The sequence below is a fragment of the Helicoverpa zea genome, chromosome 28 (assembly GCF_022581195.2).
Source record: "Helicoverpa zea isolate HzStark_Cry1AcR chromosome 28, ilHelZeax1.1, whole genome shotgun sequence".
Classification (NCBI taxonomy): Eukaryota; Metazoa; Arthropoda; class Insecta; order Lepidoptera; family Noctuidae; genus Helicoverpa; species Helicoverpa zea.
The window spans coordinates 6,815,545-6,834,252 of record NC_061479.1 but is presented as its reverse complement, the minus strand read 5'-3'; the positions used below and the strand labels follow the sequence as shown (position 1 = coordinate 6,834,252).

General features: G+C 36.4%; 3 protein-coding genes across 3 annotated transcripts in view; 2 read left to right on the top strand and 1 right to left on the bottom strand.

Moving 5' to 3' along the window:
* The window catches only part of LOC124643678 (glucose-6-phosphate exchanger SLC37A2), a 33,306-nt gene extending 27,934 nt beyond the window's left edge, over positions 1 to 5,372 (top strand). Inside the window, exons 11-13 of the mRNA XM_047182714.1 lie at positions 163 to 364; positions 1,168 to 1,276; positions 1,643 to 5,372. Of these exons, the coding sequence (XP_047038670.1) occupies positions 163 to 364; positions 1,168 to 1,276; positions 1,643 to 1,718 (387 nt within the window). The 3' untranslated portion in view covers positions 1,719 to 5,372. The remainder of the gene's footprint in view (positions 1 to 162; positions 365 to 1,167; positions 1,277 to 1,642) is intronic.
* On the bottom strand, positions 5,368 to 8,014 carry LOC124643690 (gamma-secretase subunit pen-2). The gene is made up of 3 exons (XM_047182727.1): positions 7,811 to 8,014; positions 7,420 to 7,524; positions 5,368 to 6,821 (listed from the first exon to the last, which is right to left on the bottom strand). The coding sequence occupies exons 1-3, from the start codon at positions 7,869 to 7,871 to the stop codon at positions 6,682 to 6,684; spliced, it is 306 nt and encodes a 101-aa protein (XP_047038683.1). The 5' UTR covers positions 7,872 to 8,014; the 3' UTR covers positions 5,368 to 6,681.
* A 519-nt stretch (positions 8,015 to 8,533) lies between these two features.
* LOC124643691 overlaps positions 8,534 to 18,708 on the top strand; it is a 33,140-nt gene continuing 22,965 nt past the window's right edge. Inside the window, exons 1-4 of the mRNA XM_047182728.1 lie at positions 8,534 to 8,659; positions 11,863 to 12,043; positions 14,945 to 15,077; positions 17,937 to 18,081. Of these exons, the coding sequence (XP_047038684.1) occupies positions 8,596 to 8,659; positions 11,863 to 12,043; positions 14,945 to 15,077; positions 17,937 to 18,081 (523 nt within the window). The 5' untranslated portion in view covers positions 8,534 to 8,595. The remainder of the gene's footprint in view (positions 8,660 to 11,862; positions 12,044 to 14,944; positions 15,078 to 17,936; positions 18,082 to 18,708) is intronic.

The following is an 18,708-nucleotide window of genomic DNA, read 5'->3' as shown; positions in this document are numbered from 1 at the left end:
GTGATGTGTTTTTTATTGATTAGTCCTTCACGATAAAACTTCTGAACCGATTAAGATAGAATTTGGTAAGGAAATCCGTAGCATCCTATAACAGGCTCTAAGTTACTTTATATCTAGGCAAAATAGCTATCATTCGTAAAAACTGCATCTTCTTCGTCCCAGCTATTCATCTACCAGTACTTCGGCGCTACGTCTTACCTGGTGAACGTAGCTCTACTGGTGATGACTGGCATGCTGGTGAACGGTCCATACGCTCTCATCACCACGGCAGTGAGCGCGGAGTTGGGCACTCACACCAGTTTGGCTGGTAACAGTAGAGCGCTGGCCACTGTTACTGCTATCATCGACGGTACTGGGAGTGTGGGTGAGTTGTAACTCATTTTTTTTACACATAAACTCATTTTTCTTTCACGTTGAAAATAATAATTTAATTGTTTACTTGTGTAGTGCAATTTGAATTATAATTTCGTAAGTAAAATAAAATATACCTAACACGGTAGTGTTCAATGACTTACATTCAACACCTACTTTTATTGAACTGTCAAAAACTGTTACTTTCTATGCAATTTGTATGAAAATGCAAACTATAACATATCAAATTGGTATAGTTGTTTTGCTTATACTATCAAGAAAATGAAATTATTTCCATTCAATCCTATAAATGAAAGTCACATTGTTTTAAGATGCTTTAGCACATGAATCTTCTTCCTCCTGCCCTGTTCCCAATTAATTACAAATAATTATAATTACTTGTGGTCGGCGCAATATGTCATTCTCTTCTATTTTCCCCTGTCACTCGTCATACTGACACTCACTCCCTTCCTATTCATGTAATTTTTCAGGCAATCCATCCATTTTTTCTTAAGTCTTTCTCTTTCTCTCCTTCCATCTACATTCATATAACTTAACTAGCCGTTTTCCCGCGGTACCACCCGCGTCCCGTGGTAACTACTGCCCGTACCGGGATAAAATATAGCCTATGTTACTCGTGGATAATGTAGCTTTCGAATGGTGAAAGAATTTTAAAAAACGGTCCAGTAGTTTTTGAGCCTATTCATTACAACCAAACAAGCAAAGTTTTCCTCTTTATAATATTAGTATATATTATTGCGTACCTACTATTTCTTTTACCTTTACCTTTCTTACACTTATAATTCTACATTCCAGGAGCAGCCATAGGTCCGATGCTAGCTGGCGTGGTCTCTAGCAGGTCCTGGACCAACGTGTTCTACATGCTCATCGCCTGCAACTTCATGGCGTTGTTCCTCTTGCTAAGGTAAGGAACCGCCTAGCCGTTTCCTTACTATGTTGGTGTCGGCTTCCAGTCTAACCGGTTGCAGCTGAGTACCAGTGTGCCACATGAAGCGACTGCCTATCTGACCTTCTCAACCCAGTTACCCGGGCAACCCAATACCCTTTTGGTAAGGCTTATTGGCTTCTGAATACCAGTAACGACTGCCAAATATGTTCAAATGACAGCTGGGACCCATTTCCTTTCGAAACTCGGAAGAACTCATCCTGACACAACGGTAACCCATCCACGACCCGACCGTGCTTAACCTTATTGTCGATCGATTCAAGCAGCTTTGACTTAGCCACAAACTGCAAATTCTACTAATATTTGACGTTATTTAATTTACAGGATAGCAAGATCTGAATTCCTAAAGCTAAAACAAGAACGCCGCATGGCATCACCGCCGCGAGTACGTATAGAGTAACACACACACACACACACACACACATACTTACACATACACACTCACATACAAATGTAACATGACCATCCAATGGCTGACAAAACATATCTTACTTTTATTAATTCTGCCCCCGTCCGACTTTCTGTAGGACAAATAATAATCGGGCCGATTTTTTGTAGGACGTTTATGACCGACTTTTCGTAGGACGTGTTCGTTGCACTGTTATTGCTATCAGTGTGTTATATTTCTGTCCTACAAAATATCGGACACCGATTTATCGGACGTGGGGCGTATAAGTGTTTTGTATTGTCATCTTGTTTTAATTCTATAAAAATGACAAGGACAGATATAAATGTTATTTTGTGTTTTTGATAATGTAGTGTGCCAAAGTTTTTTGTTGGATGAAAATAACTTTTATTATTGTGACAAAAATGCTAATGAGTTGGGTAAACTTATTTTGTTGATGAAAACATTTGTACCAAATTGTGGACTGAAGTATAACTTAAAACAAATATTTCAGTAGACTATTAAAACAACTTATTGAAAATATCAAGTTTTGGGCCAAAAAAATATACCCATCTAAAAATCATCAGTTTTCTTTGACATTTTGGTACTTATGGATCAGATTTTAACTACGTATCAATGACAAAGTTAGTAGACCTAATCGTCATTCAAAAGTTGACTTTATGTATGTTAATTTAACTGTGCGTTGCATCATTTAACTATAACGATAACCGAACTATTTGAAGTTGTCAAATCGCCGGTTTGACCAATAGGCGGCAAGTATACGGCTGGTTATAGTTTGGTTATCGTTATAGTTAAACTCATTTTAACTGGGCTGTGGTACCCGACCTGATGTTAAATCTTATCCTTTAACATAATCAATTAAATTAATAATTATTATTGTTCTGAATGGATAGTATAAATAATAATATAGTAAATGTGTATATCTAAATCATATTTGTTAAATCTCCGTGTTGTAAAAATGTCTAAATAAAATAGTCGTAACTGATAATTAAATACTATTTTTAACCGACTTCCAAAAAGTAGGGTTTCAATTCATCATGTTTTGTTCGAGTTCAATCAAATTGTAAATAATATTGTATGTCGACTACTTATGTTATTTTAGCTTAACCGAATTAAATTTTATTATACGTAGGCCTTAATAGTCAATTATTATTTTTCTATTTCCATTCAAATGATATTAGTTACATACATTTTTGATTTTCTATTTCATCCTTTTTTGATAATTAATATTACATAACATGGTGATTCTAATCATTGGTCCTAGTTAGGTAATCTACTTAAAGTATTATTTAGAACACATACCTACATATATTTATTTATCTACACTGAAATAATAAGAAGAAACAATATTTTGTTTGTTTCAAAAATTATTTCTTTGTTGGAAAGCTCGAAATTTTACTTAACGAGAATCGAATTGAACATTGACTAAAATTTCTCGACATCTATAATTCTAAATACTATGAATTAAATCCGAATTTATAATTCAAAACTGTTTGATATTAATTGTTTTATCAAATATTATAATTTTCGTATCGAAACTTTTTTACGTACCCTCTTATATTAGTGTACTACAATTTTGCCGTACCATAGAGTGATGAAAAAAAATAGACATGACTAAAATGCCATCTCACTCGCACAATATTAATATCTTGAGTAATCTTGACCATCACATAGGAAGTGGTGAAGGGCGGACATTTTTGGGGACTGTCTCATGACATACTTGACGTTCGAAAATGCGTGTTGAAGCATTCAAAATATGTAATTGAATATAAAACTGCCAATTTCATAGTATGTGTGTTTTTAGACTTTTACACAATAGCCTAGGTTAATTTATTGTAGATAAAGACAAACCACACACACACACACACAAAATAGAATCCGATCTAAATTACAAAATTCTTTCATTATCACTTTTAGGTAAACGATTTTAAGGCAATTGTGTAAAGGTCATTAGTATTAGTCATTCCTTTCAAATATCTATATTGACCGGTTAATCTGTGTTCAAATCGCTTTGACCAGTCAATGTAGAAATAATTTTAGTCTTTAATGAAATGTATTCCTTTAATTTTAGTTGCTTTCTGAACTATTTTATTTTATTTAGCTAAATATGTTTTTAGTTGGCGACAATATTGGTCTAAAATGTGAGCTTTGTTTACTCTACAATTATTAGATTTATTTCCAATATTGTTCCAACTGCACGCTGTACGTATACGAAAATCTCTATTTATGTGAAAATAAATAGTATTTTGTATGAAACTATTCTATGTAAACTTTATTTAATTATTTGATTTGTTTGATCATGGTGTTTTTTTATTATTAGAGAAATGAGCTTGTATTTCAACTTGCAAAGTACTCTCTTATGTAATGAGAAAATTTAATTTGCTTTAACTTCGATGGTATAGGTATTGAATAATCACGCTTACTGTTTTATTATGTCCATCTGTCAAACTATCAATGAATTTCTATAACCTATCTTCTGATTTGCGATTAGATATTACATTTTGACATTGCATAGCGCAAAATCTAAAACGAATAGATATATTATACAAATCCACAGTACTTACATCTTACCGTTGTGAAATGCTTCTATTCAATTGACTTATCATCACCAAATCATTCCTGATGACGTATCATCATCATCGTCTCTCGAGCCTTTTCCCAACTATGTTGGGGTCGGCTTCCAGTCTAACCGGCTGCAGCTGAGTACCAGTGTGCCACAAGGAGCGACTGCCTATCTGAACTCCTCAACTCAGTTACCCGGACTACCTGATACCCCTTGGTTAGAGTAGTGTCAAGACTTACTGGCTGACCTGATGACGTCTCTGACTATAATTGATTATTATTTTGACGAAAACATGCTTTATACATAGTAAAAAAGACCTTTTAAAATACTGAAGTACCTATGTGTAAAATTCACGGGTTAAGATTTTTTCTTAAATTTATCGTCAAAATATATTAAAATGGACAAGAGAAACGACGCGGGAAACGGCTAGTGTAAAAGGCAACTGATTGATGACTATCAAGCAATATGATATTTATCTCAGGTTGAACTCTCTGTATACTTTTGTAGGTCTATGGTCCATGTAACTACGTAGGTAGACCCAAGTTTGCTGACAATATAAACGTCAGTTTTCTTAAAACAACTGGGGCCCGATTCTGCTAAGTAAATAATGTCAAAATTGAATCGCAATAGCAGTTTTAACCTTAGCGGCCATTCTGCTACTATATAAGACCAATCGTATTCCAATGACATTCGATTGGTTTGCGATTGGTCTGCCAGTTGGTCTATATAGGGTAGTTTGCTCTACAATCATAATATTGCAATCGTTAATAATTTGCAGACAATATGATTCATTATTGAATCACGGAAACATTTAAAAGAAAATAATAGCGGAATGCCACATACGCTTCAATCGTAATTGAGTCGTGATTGGATCTCAGTCGGATGTGAATCGTATGTCGTTTAGAATCGCGCCCCTGTTCATTTTGAAAATTGAACGTGAAAATACATAGTAAATACCTAGTTGTTTTAAGAAAACTGACCTCTATGTTGTCGGTTTTGGATCTAAAAGAGCATTTATAATAAAAATAGTATTGTATATATTGTACAAATGTGTTTTATAAAAATAAACAATTAAAAAAATATTATTAACTTGTTTTATTTCATTAATAACAACTTAAATTACTTACAATTAGTTTGCGATATAAAAGGGCTAAGTATTATTATTACATTTTGTCTAAAAAGTTTTATATTGTCAAAAGCCTGACCTATGGGCCTAAGTGTGAGAGCTAGATAGAACTAAATGTCTATAATTTATTTATATCTATACTAATATTATTAAACTGAGTTTGTTTGGTAGTGTCTAATCTAATATAAATTAAAAAAACCGGCCAAGTGCGAGTCGGACTCGCGCACGAAGGGTTCCATCCCATTATTTATAAAATGGACAAAAAATCACGATTGTCGTATGGGAGCCCCTCAAAATATTTATTTAATTCTAGATTTCAGTATTTGTTATTATAGCGGCAACAGAAATACATCTGTGAAAATTTCAACTCTTTAACTATCACGGTTCATGAGATACAGCCTGGTGACAGACGGACGGACAGAGGAGCGAAAACAATAGGGTCCCGTTTTACCCTTTGGGTACGGAACCATAAACAATGCAATTTTCAGTTGGTGCTGCTCTGCGCACCTGTATAACGAGTAGCCTACAGAAGTCGGACTATTTCTTGAGATTAGTATGTTCGACCAAACAAACTCTTTATAAAATTAGCATACTTTCCAATTTTCAATAGACATTAAGTACTATTTCAATTTTAACAGCATTTTTTTAGTGTGATGAATATTATCTAAATATAAAGCTATATAAATAATTAATTCAGCAAGTTTAAGCTTCGAATGTAACCGTGGAGATCTAGGTTTGATTCCCAGTCAGGTAATTATAATAAAACTTACTTAAAGTTAGGTCTGATTGCACAACTCACTAAATACATCAGCATTGACTGTCTATCTGACCTCCACAACACAGTAACTTGGATAATCTGAATGAACAATGGTGATTTCTGTTTATTTTGATTGCTGCTGTTTGACCGCCAATTGTACTCTTCTTATTGTGTCGTGATTCCCTGTGTTGTTCATTTTCTTAGCGTACAATAAAGAATAATGTATCTATCTATATATTTCAGACTGTATAGTTCAGGTTTCCTCAAGATTTTTTCCTTCACCTTATAATCAGTAATTGGTGCCCAAGATAGACAGTACATACAATCTTAGAAAAGTTACCTTGATTCTCGCCTGCCCTGGAATCGAACCCACACCCTCATACTTGAGAGGTTGGTGTTTTACCCACTAAGCCACCACAACTTTTATCTAATTTAATCCATTTATTTTATTTGTATTTAGCAGTTGTGCAACCAGACTCCATATTATTGTCATATAAGCCTCTAACTAAATCTAAGCTCGTCCGAGGGGCACGATGAACGAGAGAGCGTCTCCTGTGGAGCCCCACGATACCCTCTGCAGTTGGAATATTGTGATCCAGACGGCAAACACAGCGATCCAAGCGATTGCGCCCGCTGCACTCATTAGTACATCTGGAATTGTAACAGTTAATCTTTAGTAGTATGTTACAGCCGTTTTTATTGTCTCACTGCTGGGCTGCGGAGAAGGATTGAGCATTAATCACCACGCTTATAGTTATCGGCATGGATATTGAGCCCTGACCGTCACCTGCGCAGAAGCAATTTATTGGGTTGTTGCCTTTTGTGTACAGTGCGCAAAGCGATCCCCACTCTTCCACCGAGAGCTCAATATCCGTGCCGGTAACTATACTCAATGCGGGTTGGTATAATAAAGAGAAAATATTTTTATATATGTAAAGGCTTGGAAACTACTTGGAAACCAATTTGAAAAACTCTTTCGCTATCGGTAGTTGGACTCAGGATTGCTGAGTAACATAGGCTGTATTTTGTCTTAGGGGAAGAATTTCTCCCAGGGTAGGGGGTGAAACCGCAGGAAAATGACCAGTTTCCAATAATTTTACAAACGGAATGAACAATTTTTGTCAAAAAATAGTTTAAAATCAAAACCATTTTCATTTGTTTGGCTTGCCTATTCTCTTTCCTATATTCTCAATCATGTTAAGAAAAAAATAGTTTATTAATCGAGTTGGTTAAAACAGAAAATACTTACATTTCTTAATCTGCTTTTGTTCATCATACGGAGGCTTTATGAAAGCTTCTTTGAAGAACCAGATCGCGTTCACCGCCCACACGAACGGTAGCAGCAGACATCCCACTAGAAATGAGATAACATAGTAAGTTCAAGGAAGATATACATATATGTATGAAAGACTAGCTTCCACCAGCAAATACCTACTTCCAATATTTCAAAATTAGTGGGTAAAATGTCCTTTAATTGGCCTGCAATGGATACCACAGCAATGTGCTGTGGTGTACAAATTACTTGGTGCTTGGTATAAAGTGAAAAATTATTATGTTTGCCACGAAATTAAAGTTAAAAGCAAAGAAAAAACAATACTCAAAAGATAACTGTGTAGTGATAATGTAGGCAAATAATTTACCTTTAAAGTACCATTTACAAAGTTGAAGTTTCTTGTCATTAGGTAGTCGTGCTAGATCCATTTTAAGATGTTTGAATTTCTATTAATTTCCTCTCGATTTCAAACAAAGTTTTCTTGTTTTTCTGAGTCACTAAAAGATCAGGATCAATGGAATTCTGAAAGTGTCAAATGCCTATGAACAGATTGCAGTACCTATCTCTTTCTGGTTTTTTAAAATGGTATAATGTTATCTCTCTTTTTCTTGTACAAAATGCTAACAATCTATCGTGAGCTGAGAATGTTGACGTTTTGTGCTACGTTCTGGTTTACGTAAATCCGTCGTCGTACACACTTTATGTTTGGATATTTTGAAACACTTCATTAAATCCATTTGAAATCAAATGTGTTTATTTTATTTCTTATGTATGTACAATAAATTGCATTATTTGGAGTTATTTTCAATAGTAGTAGGCTATAGTAGCAGTTCGCTTCATTCATTGCGTGAATTGGAGTACATTTACGTTCCATTATATGCAACGCAGTACAACAAAATTCACTAATAGATGGTTATAAATATGTATTGACACTATTTATGGTTACAAGAACCAGCAATCACTATTTAAGTTGTTAAATCGATGTTTTAGGATCATTTATTATTAAAATAAACCTAAAACTACAAATAAAACTATTGACAGTTCAATTTTTCATTACTAATCAATGTCAATCGGAACGTTAAACGTAGAGAAACAAAAATGGCGTAAATTGTTGAATGTCAATAGTTGAAAATGTGTAAAAAGTAAATAAAAATGTTTTCGTTGCCAGAATGTTTGTTATCGTGTGTTATACTGCTTCTGTATAGTTCAAAAACATGTAAGTATTAGTTCTTAAACAGCCATTACAAAGAAACAATCCGATACATTTTTGGGAAAAATTTGGCATCTTCGAAATATTTTTTTTGGTTCGATACTGGTTTTTTAGCCTTGAAATGTGTTTTGACCGTGTATGTTGCTTTACTTATCAATTAAGGGCAAGGTTTGGCGTTAATCACATCCGATATATCTCGGAATGTTAAAGGAAAAATATTTACATTTTGCACACTCAGGAATTTGTGACTTCCAAATTTTTTCTGAATCTTCTAACGGTATATCTAAAACGGAATTAGAACGAAATCCTTTCTCTTTTGTTCTACTATCCTTTTTGTTTTGTTTATTTATTGTTTTCATTCCAAACTTGTTTTTATGCTACTGCATAATATTATGACTGTCATTGAAATAAAATTATAATTTTTGTCACAACACCTTTATAATCTTGTCTAGGTTAACACTGTAATAAAATTAAGTTCCCAATGTTAAGACTACTTTTAAAGTAATATATACTTTGATTAAAGTGGAAATATTCAAAATATTTCTAATCTTATATAGTTTTGCTTAAATAAAATAAGAAATTGATATTTTTGTGTTACAATTGTTTGTAAATATTATAATTTCATACATAGTTTGTGACATAAGCTATATTTTAACCATATTTGGAAGAAAAATGTTCTGGGCTGCATTTGAAACTGTGACAAATAGTTAATGTTTTCATACAACCAATACAAATGATATTATTTGTCAACATCTGTGTTTATGTTTATTTGTTTGTACTCTACTTCAAAACTATTCAATCAATTTGAAACATTCTTTCACTATCTACGGATGACATAGGATATTATTTATGTATAGCACTTTTGGAATATCAAAACAAAAGGCAGACTATATCATCATCTCTGGAGCCTTCTCCCAACTATGTTGGGGTTGGCTTCCAGTCTAACCGCATGCAGCTGAGTACCAGCGCTTTACAAGGAGCGACTGCCCTATCTGACCCCCTCAACCCAGTTAAACGGGCAACCCAATACCCCTTGGTTAGACTGGTGTCAGACTTACTGGCTTCTGACTACCCGCAGCTACTGCCAAGGAAGTTCAACGACAGCCGGGACCTACAGTTTAACGTGCCATCTGAAACACAGTCATTGGTCTCTAAGATATATAAGTATATCTTACATACAAACTTAGAAAAGTTGCATTGATACTTGCCTGACCCGGAATCGCAGCCACGCCACGCCCTCATACTCGAGAGGTTGGTTCGACCATGTGAAACAGCTAGAGTAGCATAAATCTCTAGTGGCAGGAAGATAATAATTACTAGAAGCCAGGTGTACATACATATGATAAGTGGCTATGATGCATACGTTTGCATATGCTTAAGATGATATTGTGATTAACATGCCTTACTCATTAATAATGGTATGTAGTATCATAAAATATGACTAGAGTCTTGCTATTTTCAACTTTATGTCAATAGTTTTAAGGTTGCAAATGGACTTGATACTTGCTAACTACAACTGCTGGACTAAGATACCTGGTTGGACCTTATTTATTCTGTAGTTAGGGCCTATATCTGTAGGTTAACTATAGAATAGCTAGGCTATATTTATATGCCTTGTAATACACAAGTTGAAAAATTATTTAAAAAAAATATTCTCATATTATTTTATGCCTCAGCTTTAAAAGTAGTATATAAAAACCTCCATTGTGTAGTTTTTGGTGAATGCATATAATAATATCGGGACATGCATCAACCAAACGCGCCGAACGAATCCAATTTTGGAGTTCTTTGCAATTTTAAGATGCTTATCCGCATCGAATGGTTCAAATCCGAAAGAATCACACAAATGCCAGTCGAATTTGAATGACGTCATCACATTCATTTGCTGACAGCTATGTAAGACAGTTGTAAAGGAAATATAAACAATTCTTTCGATACGTTTGGCTCCGATAAGTGTGCGAGGCATCCCTGGAATTCCATGCCTTCGACACGTTCGGCTCCAATAGATAAATGCGTTCACCATAAAGGTTAAAGGTTAAAACGTTTTCAAAGCTAGCTGCCGACCGCACTTCGTTCTATCTGAGGAACGTGCTTCTGCCCCCTAGATCCAGAAAATGGTTTCATGTAAATACATACAAACCAGTAGTGCAGCTGCCGACTTCATGCGGCACGTGCGGTCGACAGCTAGATTTCAAAACGTACCTTTGGTGTTTATCCTGAGACGATAGAGTAAAAATTGCAGCGCGGGAATTGAATAGGTATATGTTTTTTTCTTCGCCTTTGTTTGGTACTTATAATGTCTCAATAGGATGTACGTCCTGGGGCCCGATTCTCCTAATTTTACTTGAGCAACATACGATTCACGTTCGACTGCGATCCAATCCCGACTCGATTACGATTGAAACGTATGTGGCATTCCGCTATTTTTCTTTGAAATAAAAGTTTTTGTCCTTTTCTGTCATTCAATAATGAATAATTTTGTCTGCAAATGATTAACTATTGCAATATGATTGTAGAGCAAACTACCGTATAGACCAAAATCACCAAAATAACAAACCAATCGCAAATCAATCGAATGTCGTTGGAATACGATTGGTCTTATATTAGTACCAGAATGCCTGCTATGGTTAAAACTGCTATTGCGATCATATTGCGATTCGATTTTGACATTATTAACTTAGGAGAATCGGGCCCCTGCATGGTGAAAATTGTATGAATATTTGTTGAGTAGCTTTGTAATCTGATACATATTCAAGGAGTTGCTAGAATGTTTGCTTACATTAACAATCATTATTGTTTCGTAAAAAAAAAGCATGCCAACCTTGCATACTTTACTTACACTAGTTTACCCTTATGTTTTCACCTTGGTCCCGTAGGAGCTACATTGCGCACCCAGATAATTAAGTAGCCTTCCTGTTAAATTGGGCTATCGGAAACTAAAAGTTTTGACGTGACAACGTCTTATAAATCGATGGAGCCGGCTGCACGCACGAAAAAACATGACTCATGCGGCGTTACCTCGCTCTGAGGCGTTCCGTTTAAGGCTTGAAGTGTAAGCGAGAGCGCGCAATGAGCGACAAAGAGGCACAATCGGCCTCCGCGTTCGGCAGCTACTCACGTTGTCTATCTGTGGGCAATAGTTTTCACAGGCTATCGGCTGTAACCTTAATCTAGTTTTCTCATATAAATTTTTCATTCTCCCCTCCCAGGTTCGGGCGACATCCCGTCCCCCTCCCTAGCACTCTTCATGCCTGGAGAGCTGGAGTTCACAGAGGTGCTGGTGCGCCGAGTCCATGATAACCTGACGCTGGTCTGCGAGCTGCGAGGCGATCTCACTCCGAGGAGCTTCGTGTGGAACTATATGGGGGATAATGGGACTGTTGGGGATGTGTGAGTGTTGTTCTTTGCTGTTTCTATTGATTTTAATTATTTTTATAGCAAATATATATATATACATATATATATATACATATATATATGTACATATATGTATATATATATATACATATATATATATATATATACATATATACATATATACATATATATATATACATATATATATATATACATATATGTCGGCGCGTTTATAACATTAAAATTATGAGCGGGTAACCCCGAATAGAGTAGTAAGTGTCACGACGAGTAATGGCAGCGGTCATTCTGGTGACAGGTGCCAACTGAAGTGCGCACATACTAACCTATTGGCTCGAAATCTCATTCCATCTTACTGATTGTGTGCGATAGTGAATAAAATGGTGAGGAAAGCAAATAATGGAACATTGGACTATTCAAGCGTGCCTTTATTTTTGAATTCCGGTAGTTGCGACGCAACCGATGGAAGGTGACAGCCAGAACCGCCGCGAGGCTCCTTCTGACGATCCCACATCAGAAGTGGGATGTAATCCGAACGCCCACATGTGTTAAGGATTGCCCTGCTTCGTGTTCAAAAAAAAAATTGAAAACGCTAGTAGCGAAAAAATTATGTCTGATAAGATACTGCTATCACAAGGAAGAATCCTGTGTGGAAATATCTCGTACTGCAACATGATGTTCATGGAGCTGTCTATGTAGAACAAGAAGGTTGTGAACAGATTGGTTTCGGGAGAATTTACCACGTGAAGATTGCAATCCTTAAAGTGCTAAATAACCACTCAAAAAAAAATGGAACGTCGATTATTTAAAATGGTGTTTTTAGGAGAAGATTTATGAAGAATTTCAGCGAAGGTACAAGTATGGTAACCACGGTTATGGTATCGATTTCCATTTTTTTTTTTACAAGTCAAGCTTGTTATCGAAGGTATGCTAGAAAATTAACCGAATTTATCTAATTTTCATGTTTCAACAATGACGGTGATTAATGTGCAATATGGCGACAAAATTACGGTCGTGAATGGAGCTTCCCAGCTGCCTGCGGAGCTTGACGTGTCATCGTGAGTTTAGAGTGTCGGTGCTCGTGCATCTCCGTGGTGCCTGCGAACGTGAAGCCGCTGTACTGCGCGCCATACGCGCGTCACGCACTTTGAGTGGAAACCCGGTGAGACCGATCCGTTTTTGCTTTATGTTGAGGTTATTTGTCATACGACATTTATAAACTTGAGAGGCAGTTTCAGTCGCGTTAAAAATTAAAACCTCAAGTTAGAATATTTCAGTTTTTGCGTCATTGATTGATTGAATGTGCATCAGACTATAGATTTTTGGTAACATTTGGCGGTAAGTTGTACCAATGACGGATACCGAGGTGACCTGGAAGAGACTCGTTGGCCTGTGTGGCAATGACTAGCCTGTGTGGCAACGACTAGCCTGTGTGGCAATAACTGGCCTGTGTGGCAATGACTAGCCTGTGTGGCAACGACTAGCCTGTGTGACAATAACTGGCCTGTGTGGCAATGACTAGCCTGTGTGGCAACGACTAGCCTGTGTGACAATAACTGGTCTGTGTGGCAACGACTAGCCTGTGTGGCAACGACTAGCCTGTGTGGCACCGACTAGCCTGTGTGGCACCGACTAGCCTGTGTGGCACCGACTAGCCTGTGTAGCAATAACTAGCCTGTGTGGCAACGAATAGCCTGCGTGGCAATGAGTATCCTGTGTGCCAATGATTACCCTCTGTGGCAATGACTAACCTGTGTGGCAGCTATTGGCCCGTGTGGCATTGACTTTCAGAAATGTGTGACTTTAGGGAAACATTTTTTTTGCGTTTGGACTTCAAATTGGTAACCACTGTAAGTTGTTGTATAACATGAGCAAAGGGAGTCATTTGAGGGGTCAGGGAGGCCGAACGGAGTAGACTGTAAGATGAAACCGGTACACACGAGGACGTGTGATAATGCAGGACGGCCGTGTCGGCGCGTTTATAACATTAAAATTATGAGCGGGTAACCCCGAATAGACGACGACGAGTAATGGCAGCGGTCATTCTGGTGACAGGTGCCAACTGAAGTGCGCACATACTAACCTATTGGCTCGAAATCTCATTCCATCTTACTGATTGTGTGCGATAGTGAATAAAATGGTGAGGAAAGCAAATAATGGAACATTGGACTATTCAAGCGTGCCTTTATTTTTGAATTCCGGTAGTTGCGACGCAACCGATGGAAGGTGACAGCCAGAACCGCCGCGAGGCTCCTTCTGACGATCCCACATATATATATGTTCTCGTCCGATCACCGAAGTTAAGACGTCGACTGCGATGACAGACCTTCAGAATTGACATGATTTCCAAATTATCTTCAATGCTGTATTTTTAATAACTTCGTTTTGATATCGTTACATCATTTATAAAAGTAATGTTTGTAAGCAATAAAACTTGCACGGTTGTATGTCTTTGAATTATGTGTTTTTAATGTTTGTCTACCCCTTCTGATCTGTCCTTTAAGAATATATATATATATATATATATATAGGTATAGCATTTCATCTGCAGTCTCCTATATAATTTAAAACTTAACTAATTGTTGAGGGAGTTGAGATTGTAAAAAGTTTTTGTGCGTCAGTAAACTTACTTATTACTTTAAAATGATATCATTTATTTCGGACAGCAGAGATTCATATTTTGTTAGTTATTATAAGTATCTTAAATTAGTAGTATTTATAATACAATTCGTTTTCTATTGGTACAAAATCGTCAATTTTACATTCAGGGATAACCCCCTACAATGTCACGAACTTAAAAATTCCACACATGTAAAATAAGAGCAAATATTTGTTATTTTGCATTGAAACTGGTAAACCAATTTAAAAACTCACTGATATTAAGAAGCTACAATATAACCTTTTAATTCTCCGCAGCATACTAAAAGGCGAGCCAAAAGGCATAACTGCGAACAGTACCCTCACCAAATTCGATCTTCAAGCATCAGACAGTGGGCAGTACCTGTGTTCAGCCCCACCTTTCAGTGTCAGCAAGTATATCCTAGTTCAGGTATGTAGCCATCATCATCTCCCGAGCCTTTGTCCAACTATGTTGGGGTCGGCTTCCAGTCTAACCGGATGCAGCTGAGTACCAGTGTGCCACAAGGAGCGGCTGCCTATCTGATCTCCTCAACCTAGTTACCCGGGCAGTGTGTAGTTAAATATTTCATTGTTTTTAGGGTTCCGTACCTCAAAAGGAAAAAACGGAACCCTTATAGGATCACTTTGTTGTCCGTCTGTCTGTCTGTCTGTCTGTCTGTCTGTCTGTCAAGACCCTTTATCTCAAGAACGCGTGGACGTATCAAGCTGAAATTCACATGAAATACTCAGGTCTATTGTCCCTTTAAGCTGTGAAAATATCAAACTTCTAAGCCAAGCCAATCAAAAGATACAGCCAATTATGTCGATATTTTCAACAAATTTTGGACACTCGCAAAGGAATCAAAACCTACAGGATACTTCCCGTAAACTCAGAGTCTTGAAATTTGGCATGAAGCATTGTCATATAATGCAAATATAGGAAAAATTGCGAAAATCTCATTTTTTTAGTTATATAATATAAAAAAAAATATTTTAATAAAATGAAACTTACTACCTTATTTCTCACGAACGAATAAAGATATCAAATTGAAATTTATACCAAATACCTAAGTCTAATGTCCCTTTAGGCAGTAAAAAAATCAAACTTCTAAGTTAACGCGATCAAAAGATACAGCAGTTATGCCGACACCTTAGACGAATTTCCGTCACACGCTAGGGAATCAAAACCTACAAGGTACTTCCCGTGAACTCAGAATCTTGAAATTCGCCACGAAGCAGCGTTATATAGTACAGATAAAGGAAAAATTGCGAAAATGATAAATTTGAAGTTACATAAAATATTAAAATATTATTTTTGCTTACACGACATAAAATATTTTTTTAATAATTATAAACTTACTACCTACCCTTTTTTACATGAACGCGTAGAGATATTAAAGTTGAAATTCATATCAAACACTTCTTAAATATAATTGCCTCTAAACTGTGAAAAATTTTAAATAATTCAAAGGTCATTGGGCACCTTAGTATGGAAACCATACCCACGGCGGATACGAACGAAATATAGCACAGTATAATGATAAAGGCTCTGATTTACTATGGCATTAGTCGCATCTATGTGAACCATGGGATTCTAGAGAAAATCAGGTGTAAACATCAAATATTTTCCTCATTTCAATGTGGAATTTAAACGACCAAGTTTGACGGATTTGAGAAATCATTTCTTTGTAGTGAAAGAGTATACTCGCCGTTTATTTCCATTGTCATCAGGTCAGGATCTGATGATGGAAATCCTGAGAAATCGAGGGCAACTATCAGAAATTGTAGGCATGCATAGGATTAAAACTTGATTCTCAGATGTATGTCTGGTGATACTATCAAACAGTGAAAGTTTAGAGCTTACCTGATGATGGAGACGTGAGAAAGTCGAGAGAACTCTATGTATGTTTAAAAAAATAAAAGATCCCATTAGTAGTGAATTCTCATCACCTAAAATAAAATAAGCTCCAACACTAGGTTACGTTATAAATTGTAAAGGAGTTCCCATAACTATATCTGATCTTTGCTATCGATGCCACAATGGCAGTTAAACCTATCTATGTGGAAAGTCTTCGCCAATACGAATAAAATAAGCCCAAACACGTGGTAGTTGCAACATACCGTTCAGAAGTTCCCTCGACTCTCTGTAGTCTCCATAATCAAATCAGCTCCAAACCTTCACTGTTTACAAGTACCCTCAAAAATACACTCACATGTCTGGTTTTGACTCGATGCGTGACTACAATATTCAAGAGTTGCCATCGATTTCTCAGGGTTTCCAGATCCTCATCAGAACCTGGTCATCCGAATTGGCATGTTCTTTCTTTATGAAAAGTCTTTAACAATAAAAACTAGCATTGCAACCTGTACAATCCTCTGAAACTGCTTGTCTTTTATATTTTTCAAACGATCCTGGACATTCGTCTCCATGGAATTTTAATAAAATATTTATATTCAAAGAAACGTCATACCATTCTCCACGATTTAAAACTACTTTGATTCATGTCCGCCACTTTTTACAAAGCGGGTCAGATATGCCTAATGACCTTTAAGACATAATTAGTTATTTTCAATCAGATTTCTGAATGATGACTATAAAATGTTGTATATAAATAACTTTAATAAAATAACTTTTACAAAGTACTGGCCTACTATTTTAGTTATATTATAAAATAAAAAATATTAGCTATTTTGACTCTCACGAAATTACCATAACTATGATTGTTCTAAACTGAACAGTTGGCGCGAGACTCACTTTTTATCTATACAGGATTTGTACGGAACCCTCGGTGCGCGAGTCCGACTCGCACTTGGCCGGTTTATTTTTTAATACAAAGAATTTGATGTATGTATTTTATAATTTTGTATTAAGATATCTATACATATAATAAATCTGTATCTGTGTAATATGTGCCTGTGCATTGACTGAAATAAAAAAGAATAATTAAGCGGGTTTAAAAACTGTAATAGAGCACAAATCGTCAAAAAAAACTGGTGTCTGTACGTCTGTTTGCACATGCTAATCTTCAGATCTACTGATTTTTATTAAATGTTTTTTTTTTCTTTGTTGTATCGGTATTAAGCCTGGGCAACATATAGTTTTTTATACATATTTTGTATTTAAATCAACTTCAAACCATACAGACAGAATTGTGTTGCTAAGGAATTTGTTCCACCACTTCTTCCCAGCAAAAACACATAGTTTTTGGGGGCTGTCGTTTGTAAATTTGACCCTGAAAAAGTACTGATTTTCAGCCCAACTTTCAATAAATGACGTTTTCCTCACCAGGGGCGAGGCCCAACATACTGCAGACGCGGTGCCTTCTGGTGCGGGCAGCGATGCATAGCGGCGCAGTACCTGTGCGACGGCAGGCGGGACTGCGAGAGGGCGGAGGACGAGGCCGCGCCTATGTGTCCGCCTCTCGTGTGTTCTGGTGAGTGAGAGTATGCTAAACTGATATTATCAAGAGGAAACATGTGCTTGTTTGTATCATAGAGAACAAAATGACTAGAGAAGAATACAAGAGTGGTTCAAAGGGGAGTATTTAATAGTAGTACATAGGGCGAGCGGGGAGTACATAAGAGCAGTACATAGGAGGAGTGCATATGAGTACATAGGGGAGTACACAGGCACAAGAGTAGGACATAGGGGAAGTACATAGGGGGAATACATAAGAGTAGTACATAGGGGAAGTACATAAGAGTAGTACATGTGGGGAGTACACATCGCGCTATGAGAGTGAAGGAATAGTGAGTGCACCTGTGTCTGCGCAAATGCTCGTGCACTATAATATGTCCTGCGCAGCTGGCTGATCTCCTTACATGAGAACAGCCGCCAAGGTCGAAATCGGTCTTGTACGCTATTATTATTATCCTAACTAATATTATAAATGTGAAAGTAATTGTGCCTGTCTGTCTGTCTCTTCTTCACGCCTAAACTACTGAACCGATTTGTGTGAAATTTGGTACAGACATAGTTTGGAACTTAAAAAGTTTTTATTACAAAAAAATAGAAAAATATATATATATAATTTATTCCGAACATATAGCGCCATCTATTG

Bases quoted from the DNA above. Each gene is read 5' to 3' on its own strand.
- LOC124643690 (XM_047182727.1), bottom strand. From the start codon at position 7,871: ATGGATCTAGCACGACTACCTAATGACAAGAAACTTCAACTTTGTAAA. The intron at 7,525-7,810 runs GTAAATTATTTG...TCTCATTTCTAG, and splicing joins TTGTAAATGGTACTTTAAAG to TGGGATGTCTGCTGCTACCG. The intron at 6,822-7,419 runs GTAAGTATTTTC...TTACAATTCCAG, and splicing joins ACAAAAGCAGATTAAGAAAT to ATGTACTAATGAGTGCAGCG.